The sequence below is a fragment of the Motacilla alba genome, chromosome 2, assembly GCF_015832195.1.
Source record: "Motacilla alba alba isolate MOTALB_02 chromosome 2, Motacilla_alba_V1.0_pri, whole genome shotgun sequence".
In the NCBI taxonomy this organism is placed as follows: Eukaryota; Metazoa; Chordata; class Aves; order Passeriformes; family Motacillidae; genus Motacilla; species Motacilla alba.
This window is the reverse complement of record NC_052017.1, coordinates 41,062,696-41,086,905: the sequence shown is the minus strand read 5'-3', so window position 1 is coordinate 41,086,905 and position 24,210 is coordinate 41,062,696. Positions and strand designations below refer to the sequence as shown.

The window sequence follows — 24,210 nt, the reverse complement described above, 5'->3', positions numbered from 1 at the left end:
CCTGTCTACCGTTCTGTTGCTGGTACCTCTTCTCTTTTTTTTTTTTTTTTTCCTCAAGCTATTTTGAATATCCTAAGGCATTTTTGTGATTCCATATTCTGTTTGTAAAAACTACAGTTATAATGGATGCTGATGCAAGTCCTGTCCAGTTAAGTTTGTGTATGCATTTAATACTTACCAGGCATCATGCAGTATATCTGCAATTGTTCCACACCCAATATGGAATGCATTTTACTATCCCAAGTGAAGTCATCATCAGGGAGATAGTACAAGGGATCTGGAGGCTGCTGATAAAATGTGTAGTTCGTATTTTTCTTTTCTATTCCTTCTTTTCTCTCTGTTTCTCTCTGGGAGGCCGCTTTAATCCAAACATGCTATTGAGGCTTATTTCAGAATTATCTTTTCTCCTCCCAAGTCCCAAATTGCACTGGTTAGGGGAAAATTGATAATTTTCCCCAGAAGTGAAAGCTGGGGCACCTGATCTGGGAGTAGTTCTGTCTAGCTGGGTCTCTTTGCTCCTGGATGAGAAAAACACAGCCAGAGACTGGAACACCAGAAAGTTCTAATTCCTTGTTTTTCTTCTGTCATTAAATATCTTGCTAATAGGATTGCTAATTTTCCCCCCAAGTTGTTACACGTTGATAGTAAAAACCCTAGTGAAAATGTAATTATACTGGGAAAAGCACTGCTACAGTTATCCTTCTTTTCTAATTAAGATACTAATTTAGACTTGATAGTCATAAGAAGCTGTGAGAACAGCCAGTATCTTAAAGCAGAGCTCACAAATGTGAGAATGGGTTGCAGTGAGCAGTTGATAACCTGTGGGTTGTGACAGCCATGTTCAGCTGCTCTGTCCTTGCCAGGGGGTCAGGGGTTCAAACTGCTAGTTTGCTTCTGCAGGTAATGCAGTGCTTTCTTTCAGCCTTTATGTCCTGGCAATCCCCGTGCTGCTTAGGGGGTGTGGGCAGGTGATGCCCACATTCCCCACGCTCGGTTTGCCATGGTGGTTTGTGCTGGCTGCCGTCAGTGCTGCTTTCTTGCGCTCAGCACTGCATGGCCTGGGGTTCATCTGCGCCTCTGAGCTCACTGGTGAGAGCTTTCATCTGTACTGAGCTGAATCACAGCCCCTGGGCCCAAAGGATAGATGGCAGGCATGGCATGGCTTGCTTCATTCAGTGCTTTAAATGCTGTTGGCCAAAGGAAATCCTGTGACAGATACTGTAATTTTGCTGTGCTGTGAACCGAAAGGCTGGCAGATTATTCAAATGTATCTCAGGGTTTCCTGTAGCACACTGTGCTCCTGTCTGTGAGGGAGAAGTATTGGAAGTGTCTCCCTGTGCTTTGACCTTTTTTAGAGGGTTTCAGATGACTGTGAAAACTGGTGGGAGGCTGAGGTGGCTGCTCCTTGGGCATGGGTTTCTAGTGGGAATCCCCGAGTTGAGGAATGAGCTGCAGAAAATAGCTGGACTGTCTAAACACACTGGAGCAGCTTACAACTGCTCGTCACTTAGGTTCTTATCTTTTCTCTATGCTAGTTTTTAAATGGAGGAATTAAAGCCTTGAGGAGAAGAGCTGAGCAGCTGCCAGCTGTAGTCTTGCTCCTTGAGCTGAACGAACAGGTTGGCAGTGCAATATTAAGCTTTTCTGCAGGATCAGATAAATGATATGAGTCTGTCTGTCCTCCTTTCCATGTTCTAAGGTTCTCTCTCTTTCCCGTTTATTTGATCTTGCTTTTTGATGCTGTGATAGCAGGTATAGGGGGGAGTAGTGCTGTAGGAGATGGACTGAGGAGAAGAAAACATTTGAAAGTAAGGAGATCAGATATGAAAATATTACAGTTGCTAAAAATTAGAGGTAGATGAGCTGTGACCTTAGGTTCCAGAGAGGAGGCTAATGACATGATGCTTTTTGTAGGTTTTATTCCCCTTGAGCTTAAAAATTGATTTTTCAAAAGTGGCACTTGAACAGATTGAGCACAAGAGGCGGAAATAGGTGTCTCAGCTGAGGGAGCTAGAAAGCTTAGTGGAACTGTCTCTAGTAATAGAGAAAGCAGCTGGTATAGGCAAAAATATAGTGCAGTTTCTCACAGATATTTTTTACTTGTGTTGGTGTCAGGACATCAAGAACAGATGTCTGAGAGACTGAAAATACCTACTCTGAGCTCTCACGTCGCATTTTAATTTTCATTGAATAATTCTCTCAACTGGATTTAATTATTAGAATGCTGAATTGCCTGCTTCTTAACAGAAAATTAATAGAATTATGAAATTAACTTGGTTGTGGAAACGTGAAAACTATTTCTGCTCTGGCTTTTTATTTATTTATTGCCTCCATTTGTTTTGTGCTTATATTTTTGGTTTGTTGGTGGTGTTATCTTCTGTTAGGTACTTGGATTCTTGGATGGATCTCTTCTGTTTGAAGGAGTATTTTACACTTGTGTGTTGGTTAATGCAGTCCCCTTGCACCTCCTTTCTGTCCACGTGTGCCAGCAGTGGGTTCAAAGGTTCACTTAAATTGTGTCATGTTTATACTGCTGAAGGCAAAATCAAACTACCTTTTGTCTTTTCCTTCACAGGAAAATGTTCAGCTTCTTGAAATCTCTGCTATAGATTTTTTTCCTGAAAATCTCTTTGTGCATTGTTATCTGCTTTTTCATTCTTTCAGAGACTGCATAGTAGGCAAACTGGCTACTGCAGTTCTAACAGTAAGCATGGGATTTACTCTTAGAGGAGTTTGAGAATATGCCTAAAATTGTTGCTGGTGTTTTAGTCTGCTGTTAAAGAAGTTTATCCTCCAAATAATTTGTGTTTTTTCTGGTGTTTGTTTGTTTGTGGGTTTTTGTTTGTTTGTTTGTTTGTTTTACTGTTCTTTTATCATGCTGTCTGCTTCTCAGTGTTCAAAATGAAATGAAAAGCAGAGAAGGGTGCCTTGTCAAATGCTGCAGGGCAGGACTGGTGTGAGTACCGAGGAGTGTGATGAAGGCAGGTAGTTGGGTACCAAAGTGCACCGCAGAACAGGGGTGACCTTCAAATGTCAAATCTCTGTTAGGAAAGTGATTTAACAGTTTGTGCTCCATAAAGTGAAAACTACTGCTTTACAGTGTTTTATTTTGAGAAATAGTAAGTGTTTTGAAATGGCTGTTAAAAAAAATACATCTCTCTGTAGTTCAGATTTTCAGTTGGGATATTTCTTTTTGGACTTTTCCCTACCCTCTGTTTTTTCACTTGAGCATTTCTGATTGTAATCTGGATGTCTCAGATACAGTGAGCAAGAGTAATTATTTTTTTGGGGAAGTAAGAAGTGGAAATAAATTGTATGTTGTCTGTTTGTGGTGTCAGGTAAGAAAAACTATCAGCTAAGGAGCAGCATCTATTAAGACTGTTTGCAAACAGTTGATAACATTTGATAAACTAAAAAAAGGCTACAGACAAGTGGAGAAGTAGAGAAGTACTTAGCACTCCATTGATTTTTTTAATCATAATTAGGGACAAGGAAAAAAGCTAGAAGAAGTCTTTAAACTACACTTGCAGGAAAGACATTGAAATAAATTCTAGGTCTTTACTGAAGAGAACTTAGTGTGGTTGAGTAATTTTACTTCTGTTTTTTAAAGCTGTGGACTTCTGGTAACTGAAGGAAAACATACTGCTTATGTCTGCTAGTTGAGGAAATGGTTATGCTATAATAACTTTCCTTCTTCCAAATCTCCCTGTAGCATTTCATTATTATAATTGTGGAGTTTCATGAAAAAGTTTGAAATGTAGCCTAAATGTTCAGGCACTAAAAGTAAGATCTGGGGTTTCAGCTGTTACTAGAACCATTAAACTTAAGTCTAATAAATATCTCACAACTTGATGTTACTTCCTATCACGAGGAAAAAAGCCTGCAGTTTTGCTATATTTAAGCAAGGTTTTTACCTTTACCTAAAGGGGAGAGCACAAGCCTGACCTGAGAGACTATAAACTCCTGAAGTTGAACTAGATGCAGACTCTAAGAGATGTTTTATTTGTCTCATTAAGTTAGTTCATTGTTCCATAAGTTTATCTTTTCCAGGCAGTTCATTCTGCTTTATGCCATTGATAAGCAGAGACATTGTCGGCATGTTTAAAATAATTTGATTTTGCTGCAATATTGTCATTAGTGGCCTAATTTCTTCAATACCCATGTACTATTTTATTTCAAAAGGGAAGAATTTAAACTTTCCTTTTGAAGCTTTTGTTTCATAGCTGTTCATAGCTCAAAAGTTCATAGTTTCAGTTATGACAAAGGAGTTATTTTTGTGTGGGAGTGTGGATTAGATCAGAAATTCCCAAATTGTTTTTAATAGTAGCGTGATTGTAACCATAGGAATGACAGCAGAAATTGTTAAGCTTTAAAAAAGTTACTAGTGAGTTTGACCTTTGCAGAAGATTGCTTTTGTATTAAGAATGGCATAAAATTTTATTTGAAAGAACCTGCCAGCTGATCAGCCACTATGACTCTTCTCAGTCATTCAGTAAAATGCAACAAGAGATTTGACAGAAACATGTGTAGTGTAATGTAGGAGGCTTCTGAAAAAAGGAGTTTTGTAATTTTGAAATGTGAGCACAGCAGAAATTATTTTGGCAGGACTGCTAGTGCTGAGTGGTGCAAATTGTTCTTACTATCAGGTTTTTCTGACTATCTAAGATTCTTATTTGTGAAGTTGTTGTTATTGTGGGGCAGGCTGTGTTTTCAGCCTGGGAGAAAGTAGTTGCACGTAATTGAGTAAAAGCTTTCTTGCCAAGAATTTTGGGTAGTTGAAAGTTGGTAATGGGGCAACAAGTGAGTTTCTCTGTGCTGTCAAGTCAGGACTGCTATGTACAATCACAAATGCATGTAACCTTGTTTTGGGTGAGTAGAATATGCACCTCATTCAAAAGAGAGAAGCAGCAATACGTTTAACTAAAGCAAAATAATAAATTGACAGAGTTAAATGAATTTGATGGAATTAAAAAAGGTTTAGCAATGGTTTGACAAGGTTCAATAAACTTGATGGCAAGGTTCACAGTATTAATTACTGAATGGAAGAAATATACACAGGAAAGTTGAAATAGAATCGAGTTAAAATGATTCACAGCTAGACCAGAGATGAGAAGAGAAAGGAGGACCCTCACATTATGTCACAACATTCAGAGGGAACCCCCTTGCTTTCTTATTTCCTTATGGAGAATACATGGAGCTGGATCCAATCTTAGTCTCAGACTTGGACAAAAAATGATCTGTAATGGAATTATATGTACAATATCTATAATAATATTAAGCAGCTATGTGACTTGGCAATGTTTCATTAGAGTTAACTCAGCATGCTGCCATTCTGTCTCCAAGAATCTGTCACACGTAAGGGATCTCTCTGCTTTGTGTAAGGAAGGATGTCTTGGTCAAATAAGGAATCTTAAACCTTGAGAGGCATTCCTGCTCAAGGAAAGAGTCACCTGGCAGTTCAGCTGCAGTTCAGGAAGATCTCTAGTTGGATCCATCCTGATAGGAATATTCATGCAGTGGGGTAGCTGGCTGCTTGGCAATAGTGTAAACCAGATGGATGTCTTCATTTTAGCTGTTATCTTGTACTTTGATTCCTTGCATTTTTGGGTTTTGAAACACCTTTAGAAATATTTTTCCTGAGGCACCTTCACTCACTTATACCTGAGCCAGGGGCTTTCCAGCTCACAGATTCACCACAGGGTATGAGACCTGTGGCTTCTTAGTCAGCCTGTACCAAATTATGGCCTGGGGCCTGGGGTCAAGTATCCACACAGACCTACAGCTGAAAATACTGACAATGCAGTGGTTTCCGTGTGATGTTTGTAGTTGCAGAGGAAATTTTTGTTGGTTTTTTTGCCTTTTTTTTTTTTTTTTTTTTTTTTTTTTTTTTTTTTTTTCTGCTGTATGCATGATTCTGCAAAGTTTCCCTTCTACCCAAAGACTGACCTGGCTGATTCTGAATCCAGCTCTCATTCCTGGATTGGTGCTGTACTGGGATGTGTTGCTGTGTGCTGCTGCTGGGCAGTGATGGGGACAGAGCAGGGAAGGTGACAGGGCAGGAGCTCTGCATGACATCAAATAGGGGAGGCTGGTTCAGCTCAACTAGGTTTTTAAAGAGCAAGCCAGTAATTTTTCCTTCAGGAGGGAGAGAATTTTCAACTGATTTCACTTGTGCTTTTTAAGGGCTGCCTTTTTCACTTTGCCCAATTATGTGATATAACACTTCACTGAGATTTTGGGGGAACAGTTGCTGTTTATTTTGCACCATTGCTGTGGACTGTGGTGTAAACATGTTTCGGCCTAAATTAAGTGATTGCAGTTTGGAGATATAATTTGGACTCATATCTTAAATTTAACCTTCTTTTTCACCCTTCATTTTAGTTAACTGATTGTATATTGAGAAATACCAAATCTACTCTACGTATTTTCTTCAGTAAAGTAGTTTTGGAATGGAATTGTTCACATAGAATGGAAGCAATAATAAGAGGATGTCTGTGCTGATTTCCTAAGTCTTCATCCATGGAGATTATAGAAAATGTAAATAAGATTAAATATAGTTTTTGAAAGGGTTTTAGTTTCCAGGAGACTGTCGCATTCTTTAGAATTTCATATCAGTAACTTGAACAGAATTAAATATCTCTGAAATGGGTGGGAAGTAGCAAAACCCCTCAATTTTCACTAACCTAGTAATTAGCTTAATGTACATATAATCTGGTGCAGAAGAGTGTTTTGCTCTGAATGGTGGTTGGAAGTCTAGCTATTAAAGTGCTTTTTTATACTGCAGTGTCAAATGATTCTTTAGTCTTCGGTTTATTTAGTTTTAGGTAGATTTAATGAAAACCTTTTGGCACATGCCATTGCCAAACTGTTCCGCTTGTCTGCTCCTTCATCCCTCCACTTCATTTCCTCTCTAGATTGTGTCTTGCTTGTTGGCAGCAGAGTGGTTGTAGTAAAACTGATGTTCTGTCTCAATAAATCGTGACATGTGACTGTTGTGGTTAATTTTCAACAACATGTTTCTATTGAAAACTTGTAGGTTGGTGACATCTTTTTATTAAAACGGTTAATGAATCCTATCTAAACCTTATCTTTCATGTTCAAAAATAAAAAAATAGGGAAGAGAGAAGTAGTAGTGAAGATAGTTCAATGATTTAGCTATTTAGTTCAATAATTACTATGTATGAAATAGTGCAGTTGTTAGAATAGAATTTTTAGTAGAGTTGCATGTCTTTCCTCTGAGGTTTTTGCATTGTGTCTTAAAGCAACCTTGGTTTCCAGTAAGCAGTAAAAATGAATTTGAAAGAATGCCAATGGCCATTTTGCTTACATTGACATTTACTCCTTCTTATTTATGTGCAGGTCAACTCCCTGAAGATTCCTGACTTAGCTTTACAGGCTGTTACTGTTGAATATGGGACTATATTCACCTGTGAGGAACATTTAGAGTTTACCTACATAGATATTTTCCCTGGCTTTTAGCGTGGAGACACTGAGGCCAAATAGTTTGGGCTGAGATAACAGACTCCTTTTGTCTCTGTAGTTGGCTTAAGACACGACTTGAATGATACTCCTAATTTCTGTATTCTCATTGTTAAATTGAACAAGAAGCAGTACTAGAAAGTAGCTGAGCTACTCTACAGCTACTCTAATTGAAGCTTGAGTAGTCTTGTAATTTGAGCTACTTCTATTTGCAGTGTTTGCTGTCTGTTTTGTGGTCTGATTACCCGAATAGTTTGCCTGATATTCATGCCTGAAGGTGTTAGGCCATCTCCTGGTTTGTCATCCAGTCCTTGTCTCCTTCTCAGTGTCAGCATTTGTGCTGTTGTCCAGGGTCACTTCCTGTGCCTTTGTTGTTTGTTTCATAAATATTTCAGTCCCTGAAAGTATTTTATCTCCAGGTGAAATCCTAACATCGGGTTTGGCATAAAACCTTGGGGTCATACTGGTTTTCTCATAGCTGAGTGCTTTTCTGTATACAGTCTGTAATTCTTGGCAGCAGAAGAGAACTCCAAAAATCTACAGATATATGAAGGTGCTTCTCCTAGATGGGACATAATATTCAATAACAGTAGTTGTTGGAGAAGAGAGGAGAAAAGCTGGGAGGTACAAGTCAGGGGAACATAAACCAACTTTACCTCTGCAAATAAGGGTTCAATTCATCACTGGTACGTCATAAGAGGGAAGTGATAATAAAGCTTAGGATGTGGCCAGTGGAAGATAGTGTGTATTAGACACAGGGTGTGTGACTCTGTGAGGGTTTACTGCTTCCTTCATATGTTTTATGACCTGCTAGTAAAGTAGTTCAGAGGGCAAGCTCTAGTTGCTGAGGTGAAGGAGAGGGTTGTGGGTATATTTCAACTGAATATAGGTTTTTTGTTCAACAGCCTTTTTCATGGGTGTTTGTGTTTGGGGTTGCTAAAATTCAGTAGCTGCAAATTGCAGAGAATTTGGATTACAGATTATAGTGTTTTGAGATAGAACTGTGATTTGGACCTGGCTGACTCACACCAATTTGGTGGGATGTGGTTTTCTTTAAACTCTGTTGCATGGTAATGCTGATACAAAACCTGAAATTCCAGGCTCTGAGACTGTGTGTTATGGGGACGTTATGTTGAATTTGCTGCAAGTCTCTCATTATATTTCATGAGAACCAGGCTGTCAAATGAATATATTTGATTTGTTTGTGGATGTTGTAATAGCAAGTAGCAGAAAGACCAAGCAAAGGTCACATCTTCTCTAGTCAATCCTTGAAGTCTCCTCCAGGATGTGACAGGTAGCAGACAGAAATCTCCATAAAATACTGCCCTTGGTCAAATATTGCTTCATTATTGATTTGTCTTCATATATTGCCATCTTGGAAGTGTGTTCTCTGTTTGTGGGCATATCTCTACTTAAAGAAGAGAATGTTGAAAGAATAATACATAGTAGTGTCAGTCACTGTTGGACTCATTAGTGCTCTAAGCAGCTGCCTTCCCAGTGGCTGCCTTCAGTGCTGCCTTCTTTTTGATTACTTTCCTTCAGATTTGGAATTTAGTTTGTTGGAGAATTGTGTTTTTTGGTATGTCAGGCCACCTTCTAAGCTGTTTATTTAATTCTGTATTTTTTATAGGTATTTAATGAAAGATGAATGGATGCTAGGCAGCAGGCGATTTTTGATGTGAAGTGTACTTGCCAAACCTGTCAGATCTTTTGAAACATTATTACAGAAAGTGTCAAGCAAAAAAGTGACATGTTTTTTCAGAAGGTCGAATATTTCTGTATCGCTTGCAAATATTGGTGGGGTTTTGTGTTACAGAAAAGAATAGGCAATAAGATTCCTTCCACAGCTGGTGTAATTTTGGAAGGTGTTTGGAGCTGTGTGGTAATGCAGCTGTTTGCTCAGCAGCAGTTTTGATAACTGCTAATGGGAGTAGAGGGATTTACAAATATTAGTATGTAAAAGCTTCTTTCGCAAGCTAGGTATAATTGAGTGTCTCATTGCATATACATATTTTTGTTTATTTTGGGGAAGAAACTCAGATTATTTTTTTTTCCTGATTTGTAGTGTATGTGTCCCCCTTTCCCACAGTATTTAGGTTTGGCGGGCTTTTTGTGCTTTTGGATTTTCTTAGTGATTTGTTACAAAAACGAAAGCAAATTACTTTTTGTTTTTTGTTTTACTGACTCTCACCAAGTTTGGTAATAAGGTCTTCTAACAGTTGTTTCTCTGGGTATTCTTAATGTACTTTGCAACTAGAATATTCCTTGACTATCTACATACATTCTACTTCTTTGCATCCTTTTGAGGATGACTAGGTGAAAGCTAAACATATGAATGTAAAGCCCAATTTAGCTAGATGTAGGGAATACAGAAGAAAGTGAAGCACTTGATTTGTGATAGCTGCCTTGTTTATTGGTAGGGTTTCTATTGCTAGTTGGGACAGAACAATACTACACTTAGACTTGGGGCAGAGAAGCATTGTCCATACAGGCTGCAAAGTAGGCGTCTGTAATTTTACTTTCTCAAAGGAGCAAAGCCTTGCTCCTGGATAAAGTGGAAAGGTGGGACTGGGAGAAGATGGACCAGACAGCTTCCTTCCTTTTGGTGTCCAGATGATTGCAAACAGCTCCTGTGGGCTTGGCTTAAATGAGAACCAATTTAGCTGCTGAGCTTTGTGTCATGCAGAGCACTGCCTTCCCCTCAGATGGGGAATGAATTTGGTGTGTGTACAACTAATTTTCTCATGTGTGTTTTCTTGATCTTGTTTTAGAATCTCATAGAATTGTGTCTTTCTAAAGGTTACCATCCTTTCATTACATGCAGATCATACAAGTGACATGGAAATACTTGGTTCTTGTTTTGTTTTAGGTCTTCATTGTTTTTCTGGTGGAGAAAAGCATATTTTCATGCCTGGAAGCTCTGTTTTTAATCTGTGACCTGAATCAAGCTGGGTAATAACATTTCCAGAATTAAAATTACAGCAGCCCGTTTATTCCCCCAGTTATATCCCTTTTCTCTTGACCTGCAGTACGAAAATTTCAGTCTGCTTAATTGTTTATTGGTGGATTCGGAATAAGGAAAAGGAAAGTGGCAAGGATTACTGGTAGCCAGCCAGTGTGATGGGCTGTGAGCAGTAGGTGCTGTTAATGGTATCAGACTCAACTGTGTACCTTTTGTTTATGTTTGTCCCAAAATTGCAGTTGCAATCCCTCAGCATGGCCATGTTGTACTGAAGCAGAGATTAGTATAATGAATGTACTTCTCCACAATTCTCTATGAATTCAAAGCCTGATGGGTACAAATGGATGTGTTATTTTTAGGCCTATTCTTCCTTCCTCTTTCCTAAAAAGCAACCCCTAAGCAATTTTTAATGTTTATCCTCAGTGTAGTCTCTTTTTTCTGTAAAATCTGGACAACATATCCATTCGTCACTGCAGGGAAGTTCAGACAGTTGAAAATAATTGGCATTGTAAGCAGAGGTTGATGAGCTGGTCAGCAGCAATTGTTTCTTCACTCAGAAAGAAGTGACATTCTGGTTCATAAAGAGGGCTTGCTGGGACTTGACAAGACAGGAAAGGAGATTTCTCTTTAATATTTTATTTGTGTGAGAATTCTGCAGATGTTAAAATGATGAAGGGGTTGATCAGCAAAAACAAGCTGTTCATCTGTGAGCTGTGGATAATACTTCCTCTGTTTCTTAACTGTATTTTAGATGCAGAACACCTCTAAAAGTATCCATCAAATTGCAGTTCATCTTGACTGAATTCCAATAATGCCAAGAAATTACTGTTCTAAAAATTCAGTTTTCGTACGGAGATGCTCAAAGTCAGTAAAGGTTTTAATGAATACTGTGATTCTTACACTTTTTTAAGTTAAAAAATGATAAATTGAGGAACCTCAGTGCAGACAGGGTGGTAGAACTACTGAAATGTAAGCAAGTTCTCCGTATCATCAGTCTTTAAATGACAACTTTGGAGATAATTTTTAATAATAAAGTCCTTGGCTGTGGAATGTGTGCTTGGTATGCTTTATCTTTATTGGTTTGAATAATTCCATTAATTTTATGGATCAAGGTAAAAAGGAGGAAAAAAAAAGAAGCAGTTGTATGAATGTGGTGTTCAGGATGTCCTAATAAGATACAGTTTCCTAAAAATGAAACATTTCTGTGTGACATGTTATTCAGTTACTGGAGCCATAAAGTTCGCTTTTGTTTGACACAGTAATTTACTTTCTCCCCTACAGTTCTTATATATTTTTAAACTACTTCCAAAAAAAAAAAAAAGGAAGAAAATTGCAGAATAGTTTGATTTCTTATTCTTGAAAATCTTCCTTTGGAGGGTTATGGAATCAGTGAAGGATATGTGCTGGCAGTGACTGGGAGGGAGGTTGGAATGGAGTGAAAGGAAAAGATATTTGTGAACTCAGAAATGTTGAGAACAGTGGTTGAAGAAGAAGGTAGTGAAATTCTTCTGTTGTGAGCTGTTTCTGTTCTTGAGTTAATTTCGTGCTGAAGTATGGAGTAGCAGATAGTATTTGCCACATTGTCTGGAATGATGAGTTCAGCAGTCTGAGAAGGGAAAATGCATGAATTGTTACTCTTCCAGTGTGGTAGGGAAGGTGATGCTGCCTGTCAGGGTCTTTTAAGTCTGAGTCAATACTGTCCTGTTTCAAATAAATGTATTTTATTGAAACAATTTGCATTTTTATGGCTAAAGCAAAATAAAAAGCAGATCATAAAGTATGTATTGTGAGATTGGTTTAGGAGAAAAGATGTCTGCAGAAGACCTAAAGTGGTGTTTTAGAAAGAAAAGTTCCTCTATGTATCAGTGAGTTAAGAAACTGAGGAAAAAAATCTTCAAAAAGGTGAAACAAAATTAGCCTGCTGCAGAAACAACCCAGCATCCCTCTCCCTCCAGAAGTACTTACTGTGTTAGGTCATAATATAATGAAAACAATTTAATTTTGGAAATTATGGAAAATTGGAAGATTTTCATCTTCAGTCAGCAGGATTTGTCTGTGCTAGTGTGCAGTATTTGGACATCCATACCAATTTTAAACATAAAGCCTGGGATTAGACAGAGTCCAGCTCTGATGCATGGAGTCCAGCATAGGCTACCTCTGTGAACCCAAGGACATGATTAATACAAAGCTGTTTTCCAAAAGAGTTGAGATTGTTCCAGATTATGTCAGAAATTGAAGATTTGACTGGGACTGTAGTTGTCCAGCTGTAAATGTCTCTAAAAAACCTCTGTCACATAATGGATTCAAACTGGAAGTTGTACAAAATCTGGTCCAGAAAACTGACTTAAGTGGTTAAGAAGGGTGTTAGGAATATTCAAATTGCTAGGAATGCATTACACAATGGAAAGATTTAGCAAACCTACACTGAAAATTTATTTGGATTACAAAGTAGTGAAAACATGGATTCAGATAGTTGGTTTGTGAGAAGTGTTCAGAATGAGGGAAGAAAAGGAGAAACTTCTTTTGAGGTGCTTTTTCTGTTGGGAGCATAGTTTTGGGTGCGTTGCAGGTTTGCATCCAAGTGACAGCTTCAAGGAGCAGTGCACCATATTATGATGTGTAATTGAATGATGAAATACATAGAAATGCGATTTGGTTTTTATGATTTACTTACTAAAGTATTCATTTCCACTGGAGAATATGGAAGTGATTAATTTGCCTTGAAATAGGAAAATTAAAATTCTTTAATCCAGTGAGGTGAGTAAATTATGTGGAAAATGTTCATATCATATGCTTCTGATAATTATGTGGGGCTTTTAAAATTAAAAAAAAAAAGTTCTTTATTGCCTCAAATCTGTTATACTGGTGAAATGTCAGGTTTTCTCATGGAAGACCTGTTAAGTTGCTGTTCTTTATTGACAAGCTCTAGTCTTTCATGTCCTGCTATACTACTAGCATTTTATCACTCTTTAAAGCATCGTCGCTGCTTTTTCTCAAGTCTTCTAGAATAGGGAACTAATAATAAATTATTGTAATACTACATAATTATATGAACATGTTAAATTATTACTCTAATAAATGCTCTTATTAATGGAAGCAAACCCAGTTGAAATACTTTATTAGTACAGTGTTTGACCCTTCTCTTCTAAGAATTCAGAAGGCAATGTTACACTTCCTGGCATATCATACTTGTTCTGCTTGACATTTTAAATTTTTTTAAAATGGCTATAAATGAATGAGTGAATGGCTGAAGGGCATGGTGAAACACAAATGTTTAATTAATGCAGTTGTAGAATTTATAAGACTTAGGATTTATGCAGAGAGGGCAATAATTTTAAAATATGGGAAGTAAAAGAGAAAGAAATTGTCATCAGGCCATATTGACAAACTCCTGGGTGACTTAAAATGTAGCAATTCTAGTGGTGTCAGACTTAAGCTTTGCAGAGTGTGGTGAATGTTTTCTCTTGTAATTCATGTCAGTTGGTAATGACTCTGCATTCGGTTTGATTGGCATAGGGGGAGTATCCTGATGGATCTCAGGAGCTTAAGGGAAGCTGGGCCAGAGGATCAGGAACTTTTTAGTTTCTGAATGGATTTGAATCTGAAGTGAGAAATCCATTGGCTCTTCATTTGTGAAGTAGCCTGCATTTTCTTGCCTGTAATTTTGCATGTCCATTTTGAACTGTGCTTAAGCAGTTAAACCTGCTTAAAATATGCTTAAGTGGTGATTTTCTACCTTACCTCTAGATGGCCTCTTTTAAAGACTGTTAATTTTAAAAAAAGTTATTCTGGTTTTGGAATAACAGAAAAATCCAGCTGTCTTTTGGAAGTGTCTTTCAGTAACAGTTGTTTCACAGTTTCTCTGTAGCACTAATTTTTTGTGTCAGAAGTATGACGTAACTGGGCTCTGCCACCTTCTGCCTGACTGTTGTCTAAAGAGTACGTTTGTTTTCATCACTGGTATCTGAGATTTAATTACAGAAATATGATGTCATGGGTAAATGTGAGCAAGGCCAGTAGAGCAATAAGGATGAGGTGGCAAGATGAATCAGTTGTAGAGAGGTTAGTGCTGTTATTTCCCTGGTAGGCAGAACAAATGACTTTTAGAAGTTAAAAGAGATCTCTGTCTTTTTGATTCAGCTGCACAGTGCTTCTAAAATGGGACATGTACCCTTCTCTTCTGCTTTATATGTGCAATGCTTTTCCATCCTCAGTTAATGAAAGACTCTGGTCTTCATTTCTTCTCTGTTTTTGTGATGGTCTGAACTGGGTCATCATTTGGTCTGTGATGTGAGAAAATGTTTTTGAAACTGCTCCTGTTTTTCCTATTTCTTTGTATTCCTCCCTCCTCCACCGCCTTTGTATGAAGCCTTGCACTGCTTGATTTGACATTTAATTCCTTATTCCTTCTCCTGGCTTTTTCTATCCTTTTAGCAGTTTTCAAAGTGTGTTATCTCCCTGCTTCTATGTGAGGCTGTAGTTGTCTGTGCAGTTTATTCTTGTCTCTTTCTGTGATTCCACTGTGTGAAAGGTGAAGAGGGGAGTTACACATCAAACCATAATCTTTGGAAAGGAAATGCTTGATTCTGTGTGATGTGAACAGTGTCGTGGCCAAAATGCTTGTGAAAAGTTCCTGATTCTTTTGGCACAATAAAGAAGGCAGGATACTTAAGGGTGATGTGAGGGCTTGTGAAAACTGGTTATCTTTTTCTTTCTTAAAATTACTGCTTGATTTCTAAATTGCTTGCTTTTACAGGCTTTTAAGACAACATCACAAAAAACCTAAGGTACAAGGCCAGTGATGTTGTTCTGTTTTTCTGAGACTGTACATAAAATAGGTTGTGGTTGGCTAGAAATCCAGTTAACACCACTGCTGTAGCAGAGGTAACAAGGATGTGGAAGGATACCGTCTCTGCGTTTGGGAATTTGCAGAAGTTGCTGCTGTCTGATGTCATTATGCTGGTAAAGGTATTATTCTGTACTCGAATGGCTGGTTTCCTTCCCTGGGGTAGCTTTAAGCCAATGCAAAGCCCATTTTTGTGGCGCTTACAGTCATTCTGGGAGTGCTTTGCTGGTCTAGCATGCAGAAGTTTCTGAGCTGAGGTGCTTGTAGTGTTTATGTAACTTAATAGATTCTGTTCTAATAGACTCAGAGGAACTTTTTTCTCCAAATCCTTTGGTCTTAATAGGAGAAGGAGAGACTTTTTCTTGCCTCTCTTTTTCTTTCCTTTTTTTTTTCTTCTCTAGCTGTTTTTCCTCCTTTTGTTAATTGTAGAGCTGCACTTTAGTAACCACAATGGTGATTTCCAAGGTAGTAATCAATTAAAAAATGGCCAAATAACAAGGGCTGAAATAAATTATTTGTATAATTTGTACCTGAACAATAAAGGGACAATGAAATTATAATGAGGATGGCACAGGCTCGGAATGAATATCTCTGCATATAAAGTCTAGACTTGTTTGTTGAGCTCAGAGATGATGGGGAGAAGCATTAGCTCTAGGGTCAAGCTACTGTGTAATTTTCTCAGGGGTGTGGCATCACTTCTGTCTAGTGCTCTGCTTTTTCTCTTGAGTATGTAACAGATGTTCCCAAAATATCTGGAAAAATGAGAATGAGCAAAATTAAAATTTACTATGAAATATGCAAGTCTGACTTTTAAAAACAATGTTTTCCAATTCTGCTGGTTTCCCCTGCAGTTAAGTGCATAGTTTTCTCCTACTAAGCAACCTGAAGAGAAACAATGCTTTGTAAGTGGAGGAGTAGTATTGTAAAATCATTTAAAAGTCAAACACGACAGGAAAGTTATGAACTGGTGCAATACAAGTCAGCAAGGTAATCTGAAATTTTGGCAGTTTCCTTTTGGAGCATCCTTATTTCTCATGCTACTATTGCAAATGTGATTGTCATTTAGCTTCCATTCCTCTAGTCCTTCTTTGTGTTGAAGATAACCTGCAGAGGGAAGGTGAAGTCATGTTCTGCTACATTATTACAAAAGGGTGCACTGGCTTAAAATTCTTTGGGACAGGGTTGTTAATCTGTAACAATTGAAAGAGAATTTGATCTTTGCTCAGATGTGAAGGCAGTGGCAGTAGAGAGTTAAAGCATAGCTGCAGCAAAGGAAGGCGTCCCAAGCAAAATGTCTGAAACTCTGTAAGTCTTAGGCAACAACTGCTTGCATCATGTTCAGGCTTATTTAGCGTGAATAAAGAGAAGAGCAGACCACCACCAATAGGCTGCGAAGATAATCCTGGAAATGTTCTGTGATTGGGAAGTTTAGTTAGAGATGTTCTGCATATGGGGATGTTGTGAAAGAGCCAAGACAAAATGTGGTAACTTGAGCAAATTTGGGATAGACAAAGTGACAGAAGTCTGAATAACCACAATTTCTGGAATATTGTAGGCAAATTCATATGACCTGTGGTAATCTTATCTTAAAGGAACAGTCACAAATAGTGTGTATTACAAGTGCTCATGTTAGTGGGATTAATCAGATTGTTTGGGGTGGTTTTTAAGAAGCAGCTGAGGGGGGTAACCTGCATTTATGTGATCTTTGTTCTAGTCTGTTGAGGGCTGTAGTAGAGTGACCTTCATGTGAGCCAGGAGGTTGCTGGCTGTCCCCTCTTGGTCGAGGGTTAGTGTTAAATAATTGTTCTGTGTGATAGCATAGAAGATTTCCAGAGGGAAATGAAATTTAGGATCTGTGCTGTTGTGAAAGATGGGTTTATTTGTGGAAAAAAAAATGTTTCCAACTCTTGAGGCTGACACACCAACTTTGAAATACCTTCACTTTCATTTAGTGCGCTTGGGCACCCCAGTTAGTTTATTTTTTGTTTGTATGATCTTTGAGTCCTAGGTGTTGGTTTATGGTGAATGGCTTGTGTTACAAATAAAGGAATAGATCATCTACCCCTGAAAAACCAAGCCTAATAACAGTACCTTTTAAAATTGTAATTACAAAAATTAGTTTAACCTCCTTTGTATATTTATGATACTGATTTAAGATCAATGTGTGCCCTTTGTTGGGTAAATGCATGAAAAACTTATGTGGAAATACTGTATGTTTGTAATTCCTTTCAACAGGTACTTTGTGCTGGACTTTGAGACGGGGATTCTTCAGTATTTCATGAATGAACAAACTAAAAACCAGAGCCCAAAGCCACGAGGAGCCTTGTCTTTAGCTGGAGCTATAATATCGCCCAGTGATGAAGTGCCACATATGATGGTGGTCTACTCTGCTAATGGAGAGATGTACAAGTTGAGAGGTACAGTGCTGCTCACGGTGCCTTGCTGAATTGTTCTTCTCTTCCACTCCCACTTCTGCATCTCTTCTCTCATGTCTCATTTCCCTGTGCTGTCAGAAAGTAGTGGCTATACAGCTCTGTTATTACGTAGTATATTAAAAACATGATGGAGGAGTAATCCAGAGTTAAGTACATGTGATTTTAAAATGTATAGACTTTCAGGACTGGAAGGTACCTCAAGGTGGCTTCTGTAATCTGTTACTGTGGCATTTTCGTTGAATGCTGTATCTTATTTGCCTTCAAAGGAAGAAAAAGGTGCTTTCATTGCTGTCCACAGCGTAACATTTGTTTTCTAGTACTGTTCTTCCCTGCCACCATCCTGCAGATAATGTGCAGTAATGAATCTGATGATGGGTCAGAGAAGGGAAAAATATGCCAGTGAGAGGCTGCCGAGATAATATGTTCTTACTGGTCTTGGAGTAATTGAATGCTCCTATGATATAAAATTTTCTCTTCCCTTGTTCCCAAGTAAAGGACAAACAATACAGGGTATATAGGAGGTACCTTGGAATATTTACAAAAAACAAAGAAAAAAAAAGGCAGTGTTCTGATCTTAAGGTATTTTCAGTGTGGTTGATCAATCATGATGCTTCCAAATCAAACTAATTTATAAAAAATAAACTGTTATTTAAAAAACCAAGATACATTATGCAGTGTAACAGAAGTATTCTTAGTTTTATTCTGACCACAGTTTATCAGTTGTACAGCAGGACTGAGCATGCAGGACTCTCCTGTGGTAGTGTGTTGGTCTTTCATACATAGAACTAAATTCAGAAACAACCAGGGAGAATTTCTGTTAAAATGCTTTGAAAGTAGCACAGCTAGGAATCATGAGCATTTGTTGTTTCATTATGCTTTTCCAATCACTTGAAATTATGAAATGCTTACAATATGCTGCTTTTAGTTTAATGATGTCTGTGAATTTGATTAAAATCAGTAAACAATTTTTATGCTGAGTCAATAACTATTAAGATACTCAATAGCAGAGGAAATAAGAGGAAATATTTACTGAAATTATCAACTCTGTATTGCCATTCTTAATGAGGATTCCTGTAGTGGTAGTTTAAGAAATAAAGAAAAGCCTCCCTCCTAAACAGACTTATTATATTACACAGAAGCTATCTGAGAGCAGTCAAACTCTTCAATAATTTTTAAAGCTGGTTTTTAAAGATGTTTGGGGGAAATTGCTATGTCTTTCAGTTGCATGTGAATGACAAGGGTTTAGAGAGAGATTTAGTTGAACTCCATTAAAAGAGAAGCACTTAAGTATCTGGGGAACCGGTAGCTTGTCTGGTAGCTGATTGACAACCTAAGTGTAGAGCTTTTTTGGGTTTAAATGCTATGGTGTGGCGCTTGTCCTTCTCAAAGACAAAAATGGATGAAAAATGTTTAACAAAAATGTCTTCTTGAGGTAGGTAGTTCTGCCTTTGCTAACATGTGGAGGAGATAACTATGAAGAAGACTGATAAGCTTATTTCTTCCAACTGGCCTCTTAAGTACAGGTTTAGATGTGTTGCACTGAAAAACTCAAGTGTATTTATGTAGCATAAATTAGGATTTATACTGAATCCTAATCAATAGTTAATCTTCCCCCCTCTGCCCTGCTCTGTCACCTCTTGTGCAAAAGAGTATTGATTTATGTGTGATTGCCTGCATTTTCTTGTTTCTGTTCTAGCTGCTGATGCAAAGGAGAAACAGTACTGGATAACTCAGCTTCGATCCTGTGCCAAACATCACAAAGAAAGTGATTCTAAGGTAAATAATTAAGAGTGAGAAGTAACTATTCTATTTTAAGTGGAGTAGGTGAAGAACAGCATAGCCTGGATGATTGGCTGCTGTAATTAGTGGATTGGTGTTCAGAGGGTTTTGAGTAAAAGCACCAAGTTATCATTTGTCACCAACTGGAGCAGGATAAGTCAGTTTGGGCGATCCTAATAAATAAACATTTTCCTGTTCATGACAAATTAGTGAAATGCATAGTTAATTGAGTGGCTGAATCAACCATTTATTAATAAATACTGTATGATGTCCTGATTAGTATTTAAAAGTTAACTAATGCAGTTTTATTTAATTCTATGCAACTTAGTGACTTTTATTGTAGGAAGCTTCAGATAGATGTTAGCAGCAATCAGTCTTCATCTTCTTTACTAAATTGGAAAGAGCTCATCATATGAAGAGTATGTTATTTACTTCTCTTTGGAGCTAATTGTCCACAATTTTTGTCTTCAAACAGCTAAATATTTTGGGCAGGTAAAAATACCAACTGTGTAGACTTGAAAGATAGCAAAATGATGGATTGAGGCTGTTTCCAACCTCCAAGTAAAAATTGTATGAATTGTGGTACAAAAAACCCTTTTTGAAGGAGAATTAAGTAGCTGGAATATTTCAGTACTTTAAACATTCTTACACATTGGAATTCAATATAGTTTTTATATGGATGTGGCCCAGTACTACTCAGGAAGGTGCAACTCTACTTGATCAGGGTACTCTTACAGTTGCTGTTGATTTGCAGTTCCTGTGCCAGATAATGATGCCAACGTTTTATACTCAATTGCCAGCAAGGAATTATTCCTCAGTATGTTTTCTGGTCGCTTCTTAAATGCATTTAGATGTTTAGCATCTATAATTTAACTGTGATGAGGTGGTAAAACTGCTGTTCAGTCTATATGATATTGGAGACTTGTGCAATGGCATACTGATTCTTATGCTTCTGCACTCTATTAATTTTCATTATATTTCTTAATACTGATTTTATTTTTATGCTTTTCCTGCTTGTGATAAATTATTCTATTTTAATAGCAAAATGTCATTTAGAAGAGCAGTAATTTAGTTGAAACTGATCTTTGTGGAACTGAAGTTGGGATCATATTTCCTCTTTAGGTAAAAACTGTTACACTTAGTAGTAATTTCTGTTCAGACTATCTTTCATTTTGAGCTCCTTCTACAGGAGTAGTATCTGCATATTTAGTTCTGAATTAATTAGTGTGTCAAGAGAAAAATCTTAGTGTTACAACAGTGAAAGTAAACAGCAATTAGTAGAAGTCCGAAGAAAGCAAACAAAATTTTAGAAATTATCAGGAAAAAGAAGGGCTTAATACTTAGATTGCTCTAACTCTGTGAAATACTTGTAATGAATACTTCTATCAGTCCCGTTCCATTTCTGAAATGAAAAATTGGAGTGGGAATAATGAAGTACTTTTCATCATATTTGTTATTCTTCTGTACAGGATGAACTCTGTGTGATGGAATTTGACTTCATTGTAGTCTTTTTTTTTTTCTGGTGATGAGAATGGAAAGGGCAAATCAGTATATAGTAAGTGCTCTGCAGTGGCTGAATAGGAAGTATTTGCTTAGCTGTTAATAATAATATTGGTATGGGGAGCCTCAAGGAAAAGGAGTTGACAATGGGCAAAACAAAAAACCAAAAAAAAAAAAAACAACAAAAAACAACAACAACAACAACAAAAAAAAAAAAAAAAAAAAAAAGGCATCAAAAGGACTTGAATAGAAAGTGGAGAATATGTTGGGGTGCTTTAGATGCCAGAAGTGTTTAGGGATTTGAAAAGCATTTGAAAAGCAGAATTTTATTAGAAAGTCTTGACTAAATGAGTGGGAAGCTAGTAAACACAAAGCCAGTTTCTGCCACAGAAGATCTAAGGCACAACTTTTGGAAACAGGAAGGCTTCAGAATGGGGAGCATCTCACTGGACTATTGTATTCTTGCATAGTGACCAACAATGCTGTGGTTTCCTCCTTGTTCCTATGCTCATTGTGCAAGAAAAGTATTTCCTTAAGTGAGGGATGGTGAAAATATGTAGCAGAGGAACTAAATGAAAGAGTATTTCAGATAGTAGGAAGAGGGTTCTTGCATTTTTCTTTAAGACTGGTGAGTTACAGAAACTTGGCATAGGAAATTGGAGTATAGATGTATTTTGGAATAGATCTGTTTTAATTAGCTTGAATCTGTTGAGTATAAAGCAGAAATGCTGAAGAAAACTATACTTCTTAGTTCTATGTTACAGATCAGGCTAGGTCATTTTTCACTTGAAATGTTTGTTAGTGAAGCACTGCTAATTCTCTGCTTTTGTAAGCCACAGAGCAAATAGAGAATATCTATCTTATGTATTTTTAAACTTAACAGTCCAGAAAATAAAATGTTCAGAATTTATGTGCTTCAGATGACACCACTGATGACTCTGCTTCTTATTCAAGAAGTGGACTGTACTTGAAGCAATTTTGTGCTTACCTATTCCTAGAAACTTTCCTTGTGACAAGATTTATCTCTTGTTTTTAATATGCTTTTTTCCTTTTCCGTCTTCTATCTTCTCAGTATTAGCGTATTAACTGAGAATAATATTTTACCTGGCTTTAGCATTACATATAGTGCTACCTTGAATTTCATCTACAAGTAAGATTTTAAATTTCTCTCTGCTTTTCTTTATAAAAGGAAAGGATCAAACGCTTGAATCCTACAATAATTAGACTTTGGAGATCAGATATCATTTGCAAGGTAGCAATTCTTCACAGAAATTCCAGAAACTAGGGGAAAAAAAAACAATCCAGCACTTATATTCTTTATATTTTCTTTTTTTTTCTTTTCCTCAAAGTTTCTTACTTCCTGGTAGGAGATAAGATAAGCGAGAACTGTTTCATTTCATTGTGATGTTATTTTTTTTCTTTCTCTTGTAGATGATGGTACTTTATACTAAATGATTATTAGCATGGGAGTGGAAACATGCTCTTTAAAGTGTTTTAAATTTACATAAAATAGCCTTCTGCTATTTTTAGCCACCTTACTGTTTCAGCTTAGGGTCTGGATTTACATAGAAAGGTCTGTAATGACACAGAGATTGGTATATGTTTGACTTACTTTTGCATAATCAAGAACTTCACAAAAATCTGTATTTTTGGGTTTTGTTAAAATAACTCTACCATTGATAGGACTGTCATGATGTGGTTTGTTATTCTACTGTCTGCAAGGTTGGATCTCTTTATTCCTCCCTCTCTGTATGCTTTATACTCTGTTGTAAGTGGAAACTGTCAGTTGTCTGTCTCTCATCATGCTGTTATGAACAGGCAGATACTCATGTGTTCTGAGCTTCTGGAGTTTGAACAGAATCCAAGCTCTGTTTCTGCTGGGAATAGCATCTGGAAAATTGGAGTCTGAGTGTTTACTCCCAACTTCTTCTGCAGCCTAAATTCACCTTTTTCATAGGAATACTGAGATGCAGAAATTTCTAGCTGTTCTTTAGGAGTCATACACTTGAATGAGGTGGAATGTGAAGAGAAAAATATGCAGTGAGTGGTGTATTTTATGTTATGCATGTGGGATATAGTTTAAATGTGAAAAAAGCCAATAATGGGATAACCAGGCAAGCAGTGGGAGGGTTCACAAGAATATCAGCAAAGTAACTTAGAGACAGGTTATTCATACTGGAGAGAGAACACATTTTAAAAATCTTGAATAGATATTATTGGAAGGGAATTTGTAGAAAAACATGATAATTTGGAGCATGTTTTTCAAAGCTGAAGCTGTGTCACTGTTTTTGTGAAATACTCAGAGAAGAGCATTCCTTCTGGCTGCACTGGATCTAGATCAGCATTAGTTTCCATTCTTTTTCTCAGCTACTGCCTGCTTCAAAATGCTACTGAATGACTTGCTGTCATGACTGTTTTTAAAGCTTCAGCTGGGGATTGGAGTGGTGTAGGAAATTAAATAGAGAAGGGATTGAAAAAAGAAAGAAAAGGTTGTATACGAAACACTAAATTTAGTTGTGTCCTAATGAATGATCCAAAGGTGAGTGGTACAGTTAATGAGTGAATGTAACACAAGCTAAATCCCTGACTTGGTTTTAATTAAATTTTACATGGTAATGATAAAAAAGAAAAAAGCAGTAAAAGTAAAGTGTTCACTGGCAAATAATTCCCATGCTGTCACATAGTCTTAATGTTCTTGGTATTCCCATACAAGTCTCATTTCACTTAATTACAGATTGTTCAACCTCCATAAGTGCCAAATCAACTGTACTGGAAGAAATCTTCTATGTCTGGATAGCATTGCTGGTTCTTTTAGACTATTCTAAGTGAATATTTTATACAAGCTTTAATTAAAACATTAATCAAATTTGCATTCAGTGATATAAAGTGCTTTCAAGAAGGAGTAGGCTTATGCGTAAATTTTGTGGTAACTTCCAAGAATAATTTTGTACCCAGAAATTGTCACAAGCTTTTTAGTTCTTCTGTTTCATCCTCCTTTTTTCTTGACTGTTTAATGATGGTGGCTGTAAAAGCGCTACAGAAAACAAACACAGGTTTTTAAACGAGCTCTTAATGCCAGTGTGGGGACTGGTTGCTGGATTTGCATATAACCCTTGTATATCTCAGTGTGTCTGTATCAGGAGTGTGACAGGGAACACAACCTTTATCGTCTGAAGTCACTTCTGTGCTCAGATGGTAACTTTTAGCTT

General features: G+C 37.2%; 1 protein-coding gene across 2 annotated transcripts in view; it reads left to right on the top strand.

The window, feature by feature from the left end:
• OSBPL10 (oxysterol binding protein like 10) overlaps positions 1 to 24,210 on the top strand; it is a 113,451-nt gene that overhangs the window by 13,681 nt on the left and 75,560 nt on the right. The window contains exons 1-3 of one of the 2 annotated variants that reach the window (XM_038129349.1): positions 16,363 to 16,592; positions 17,523 to 17,704; positions 19,419 to 19,498. In XM_038129349.1, coding sequence (XP_037985277.1) covers positions 16,579 to 16,592; positions 17,523 to 17,704; positions 19,419 to 19,498 — 276 coding nt within the window. In that variant the 5' untranslated portion in view covers positions 16,363 to 16,578. Of the gene's footprint in view, positions 1 to 16,362; positions 16,593 to 17,522; positions 17,705 to 19,418; positions 19,499 to 24,210 lie in introns of those variants that run through there. The other variant, XM_038129348.1, reaches the window with a different exon arrangement.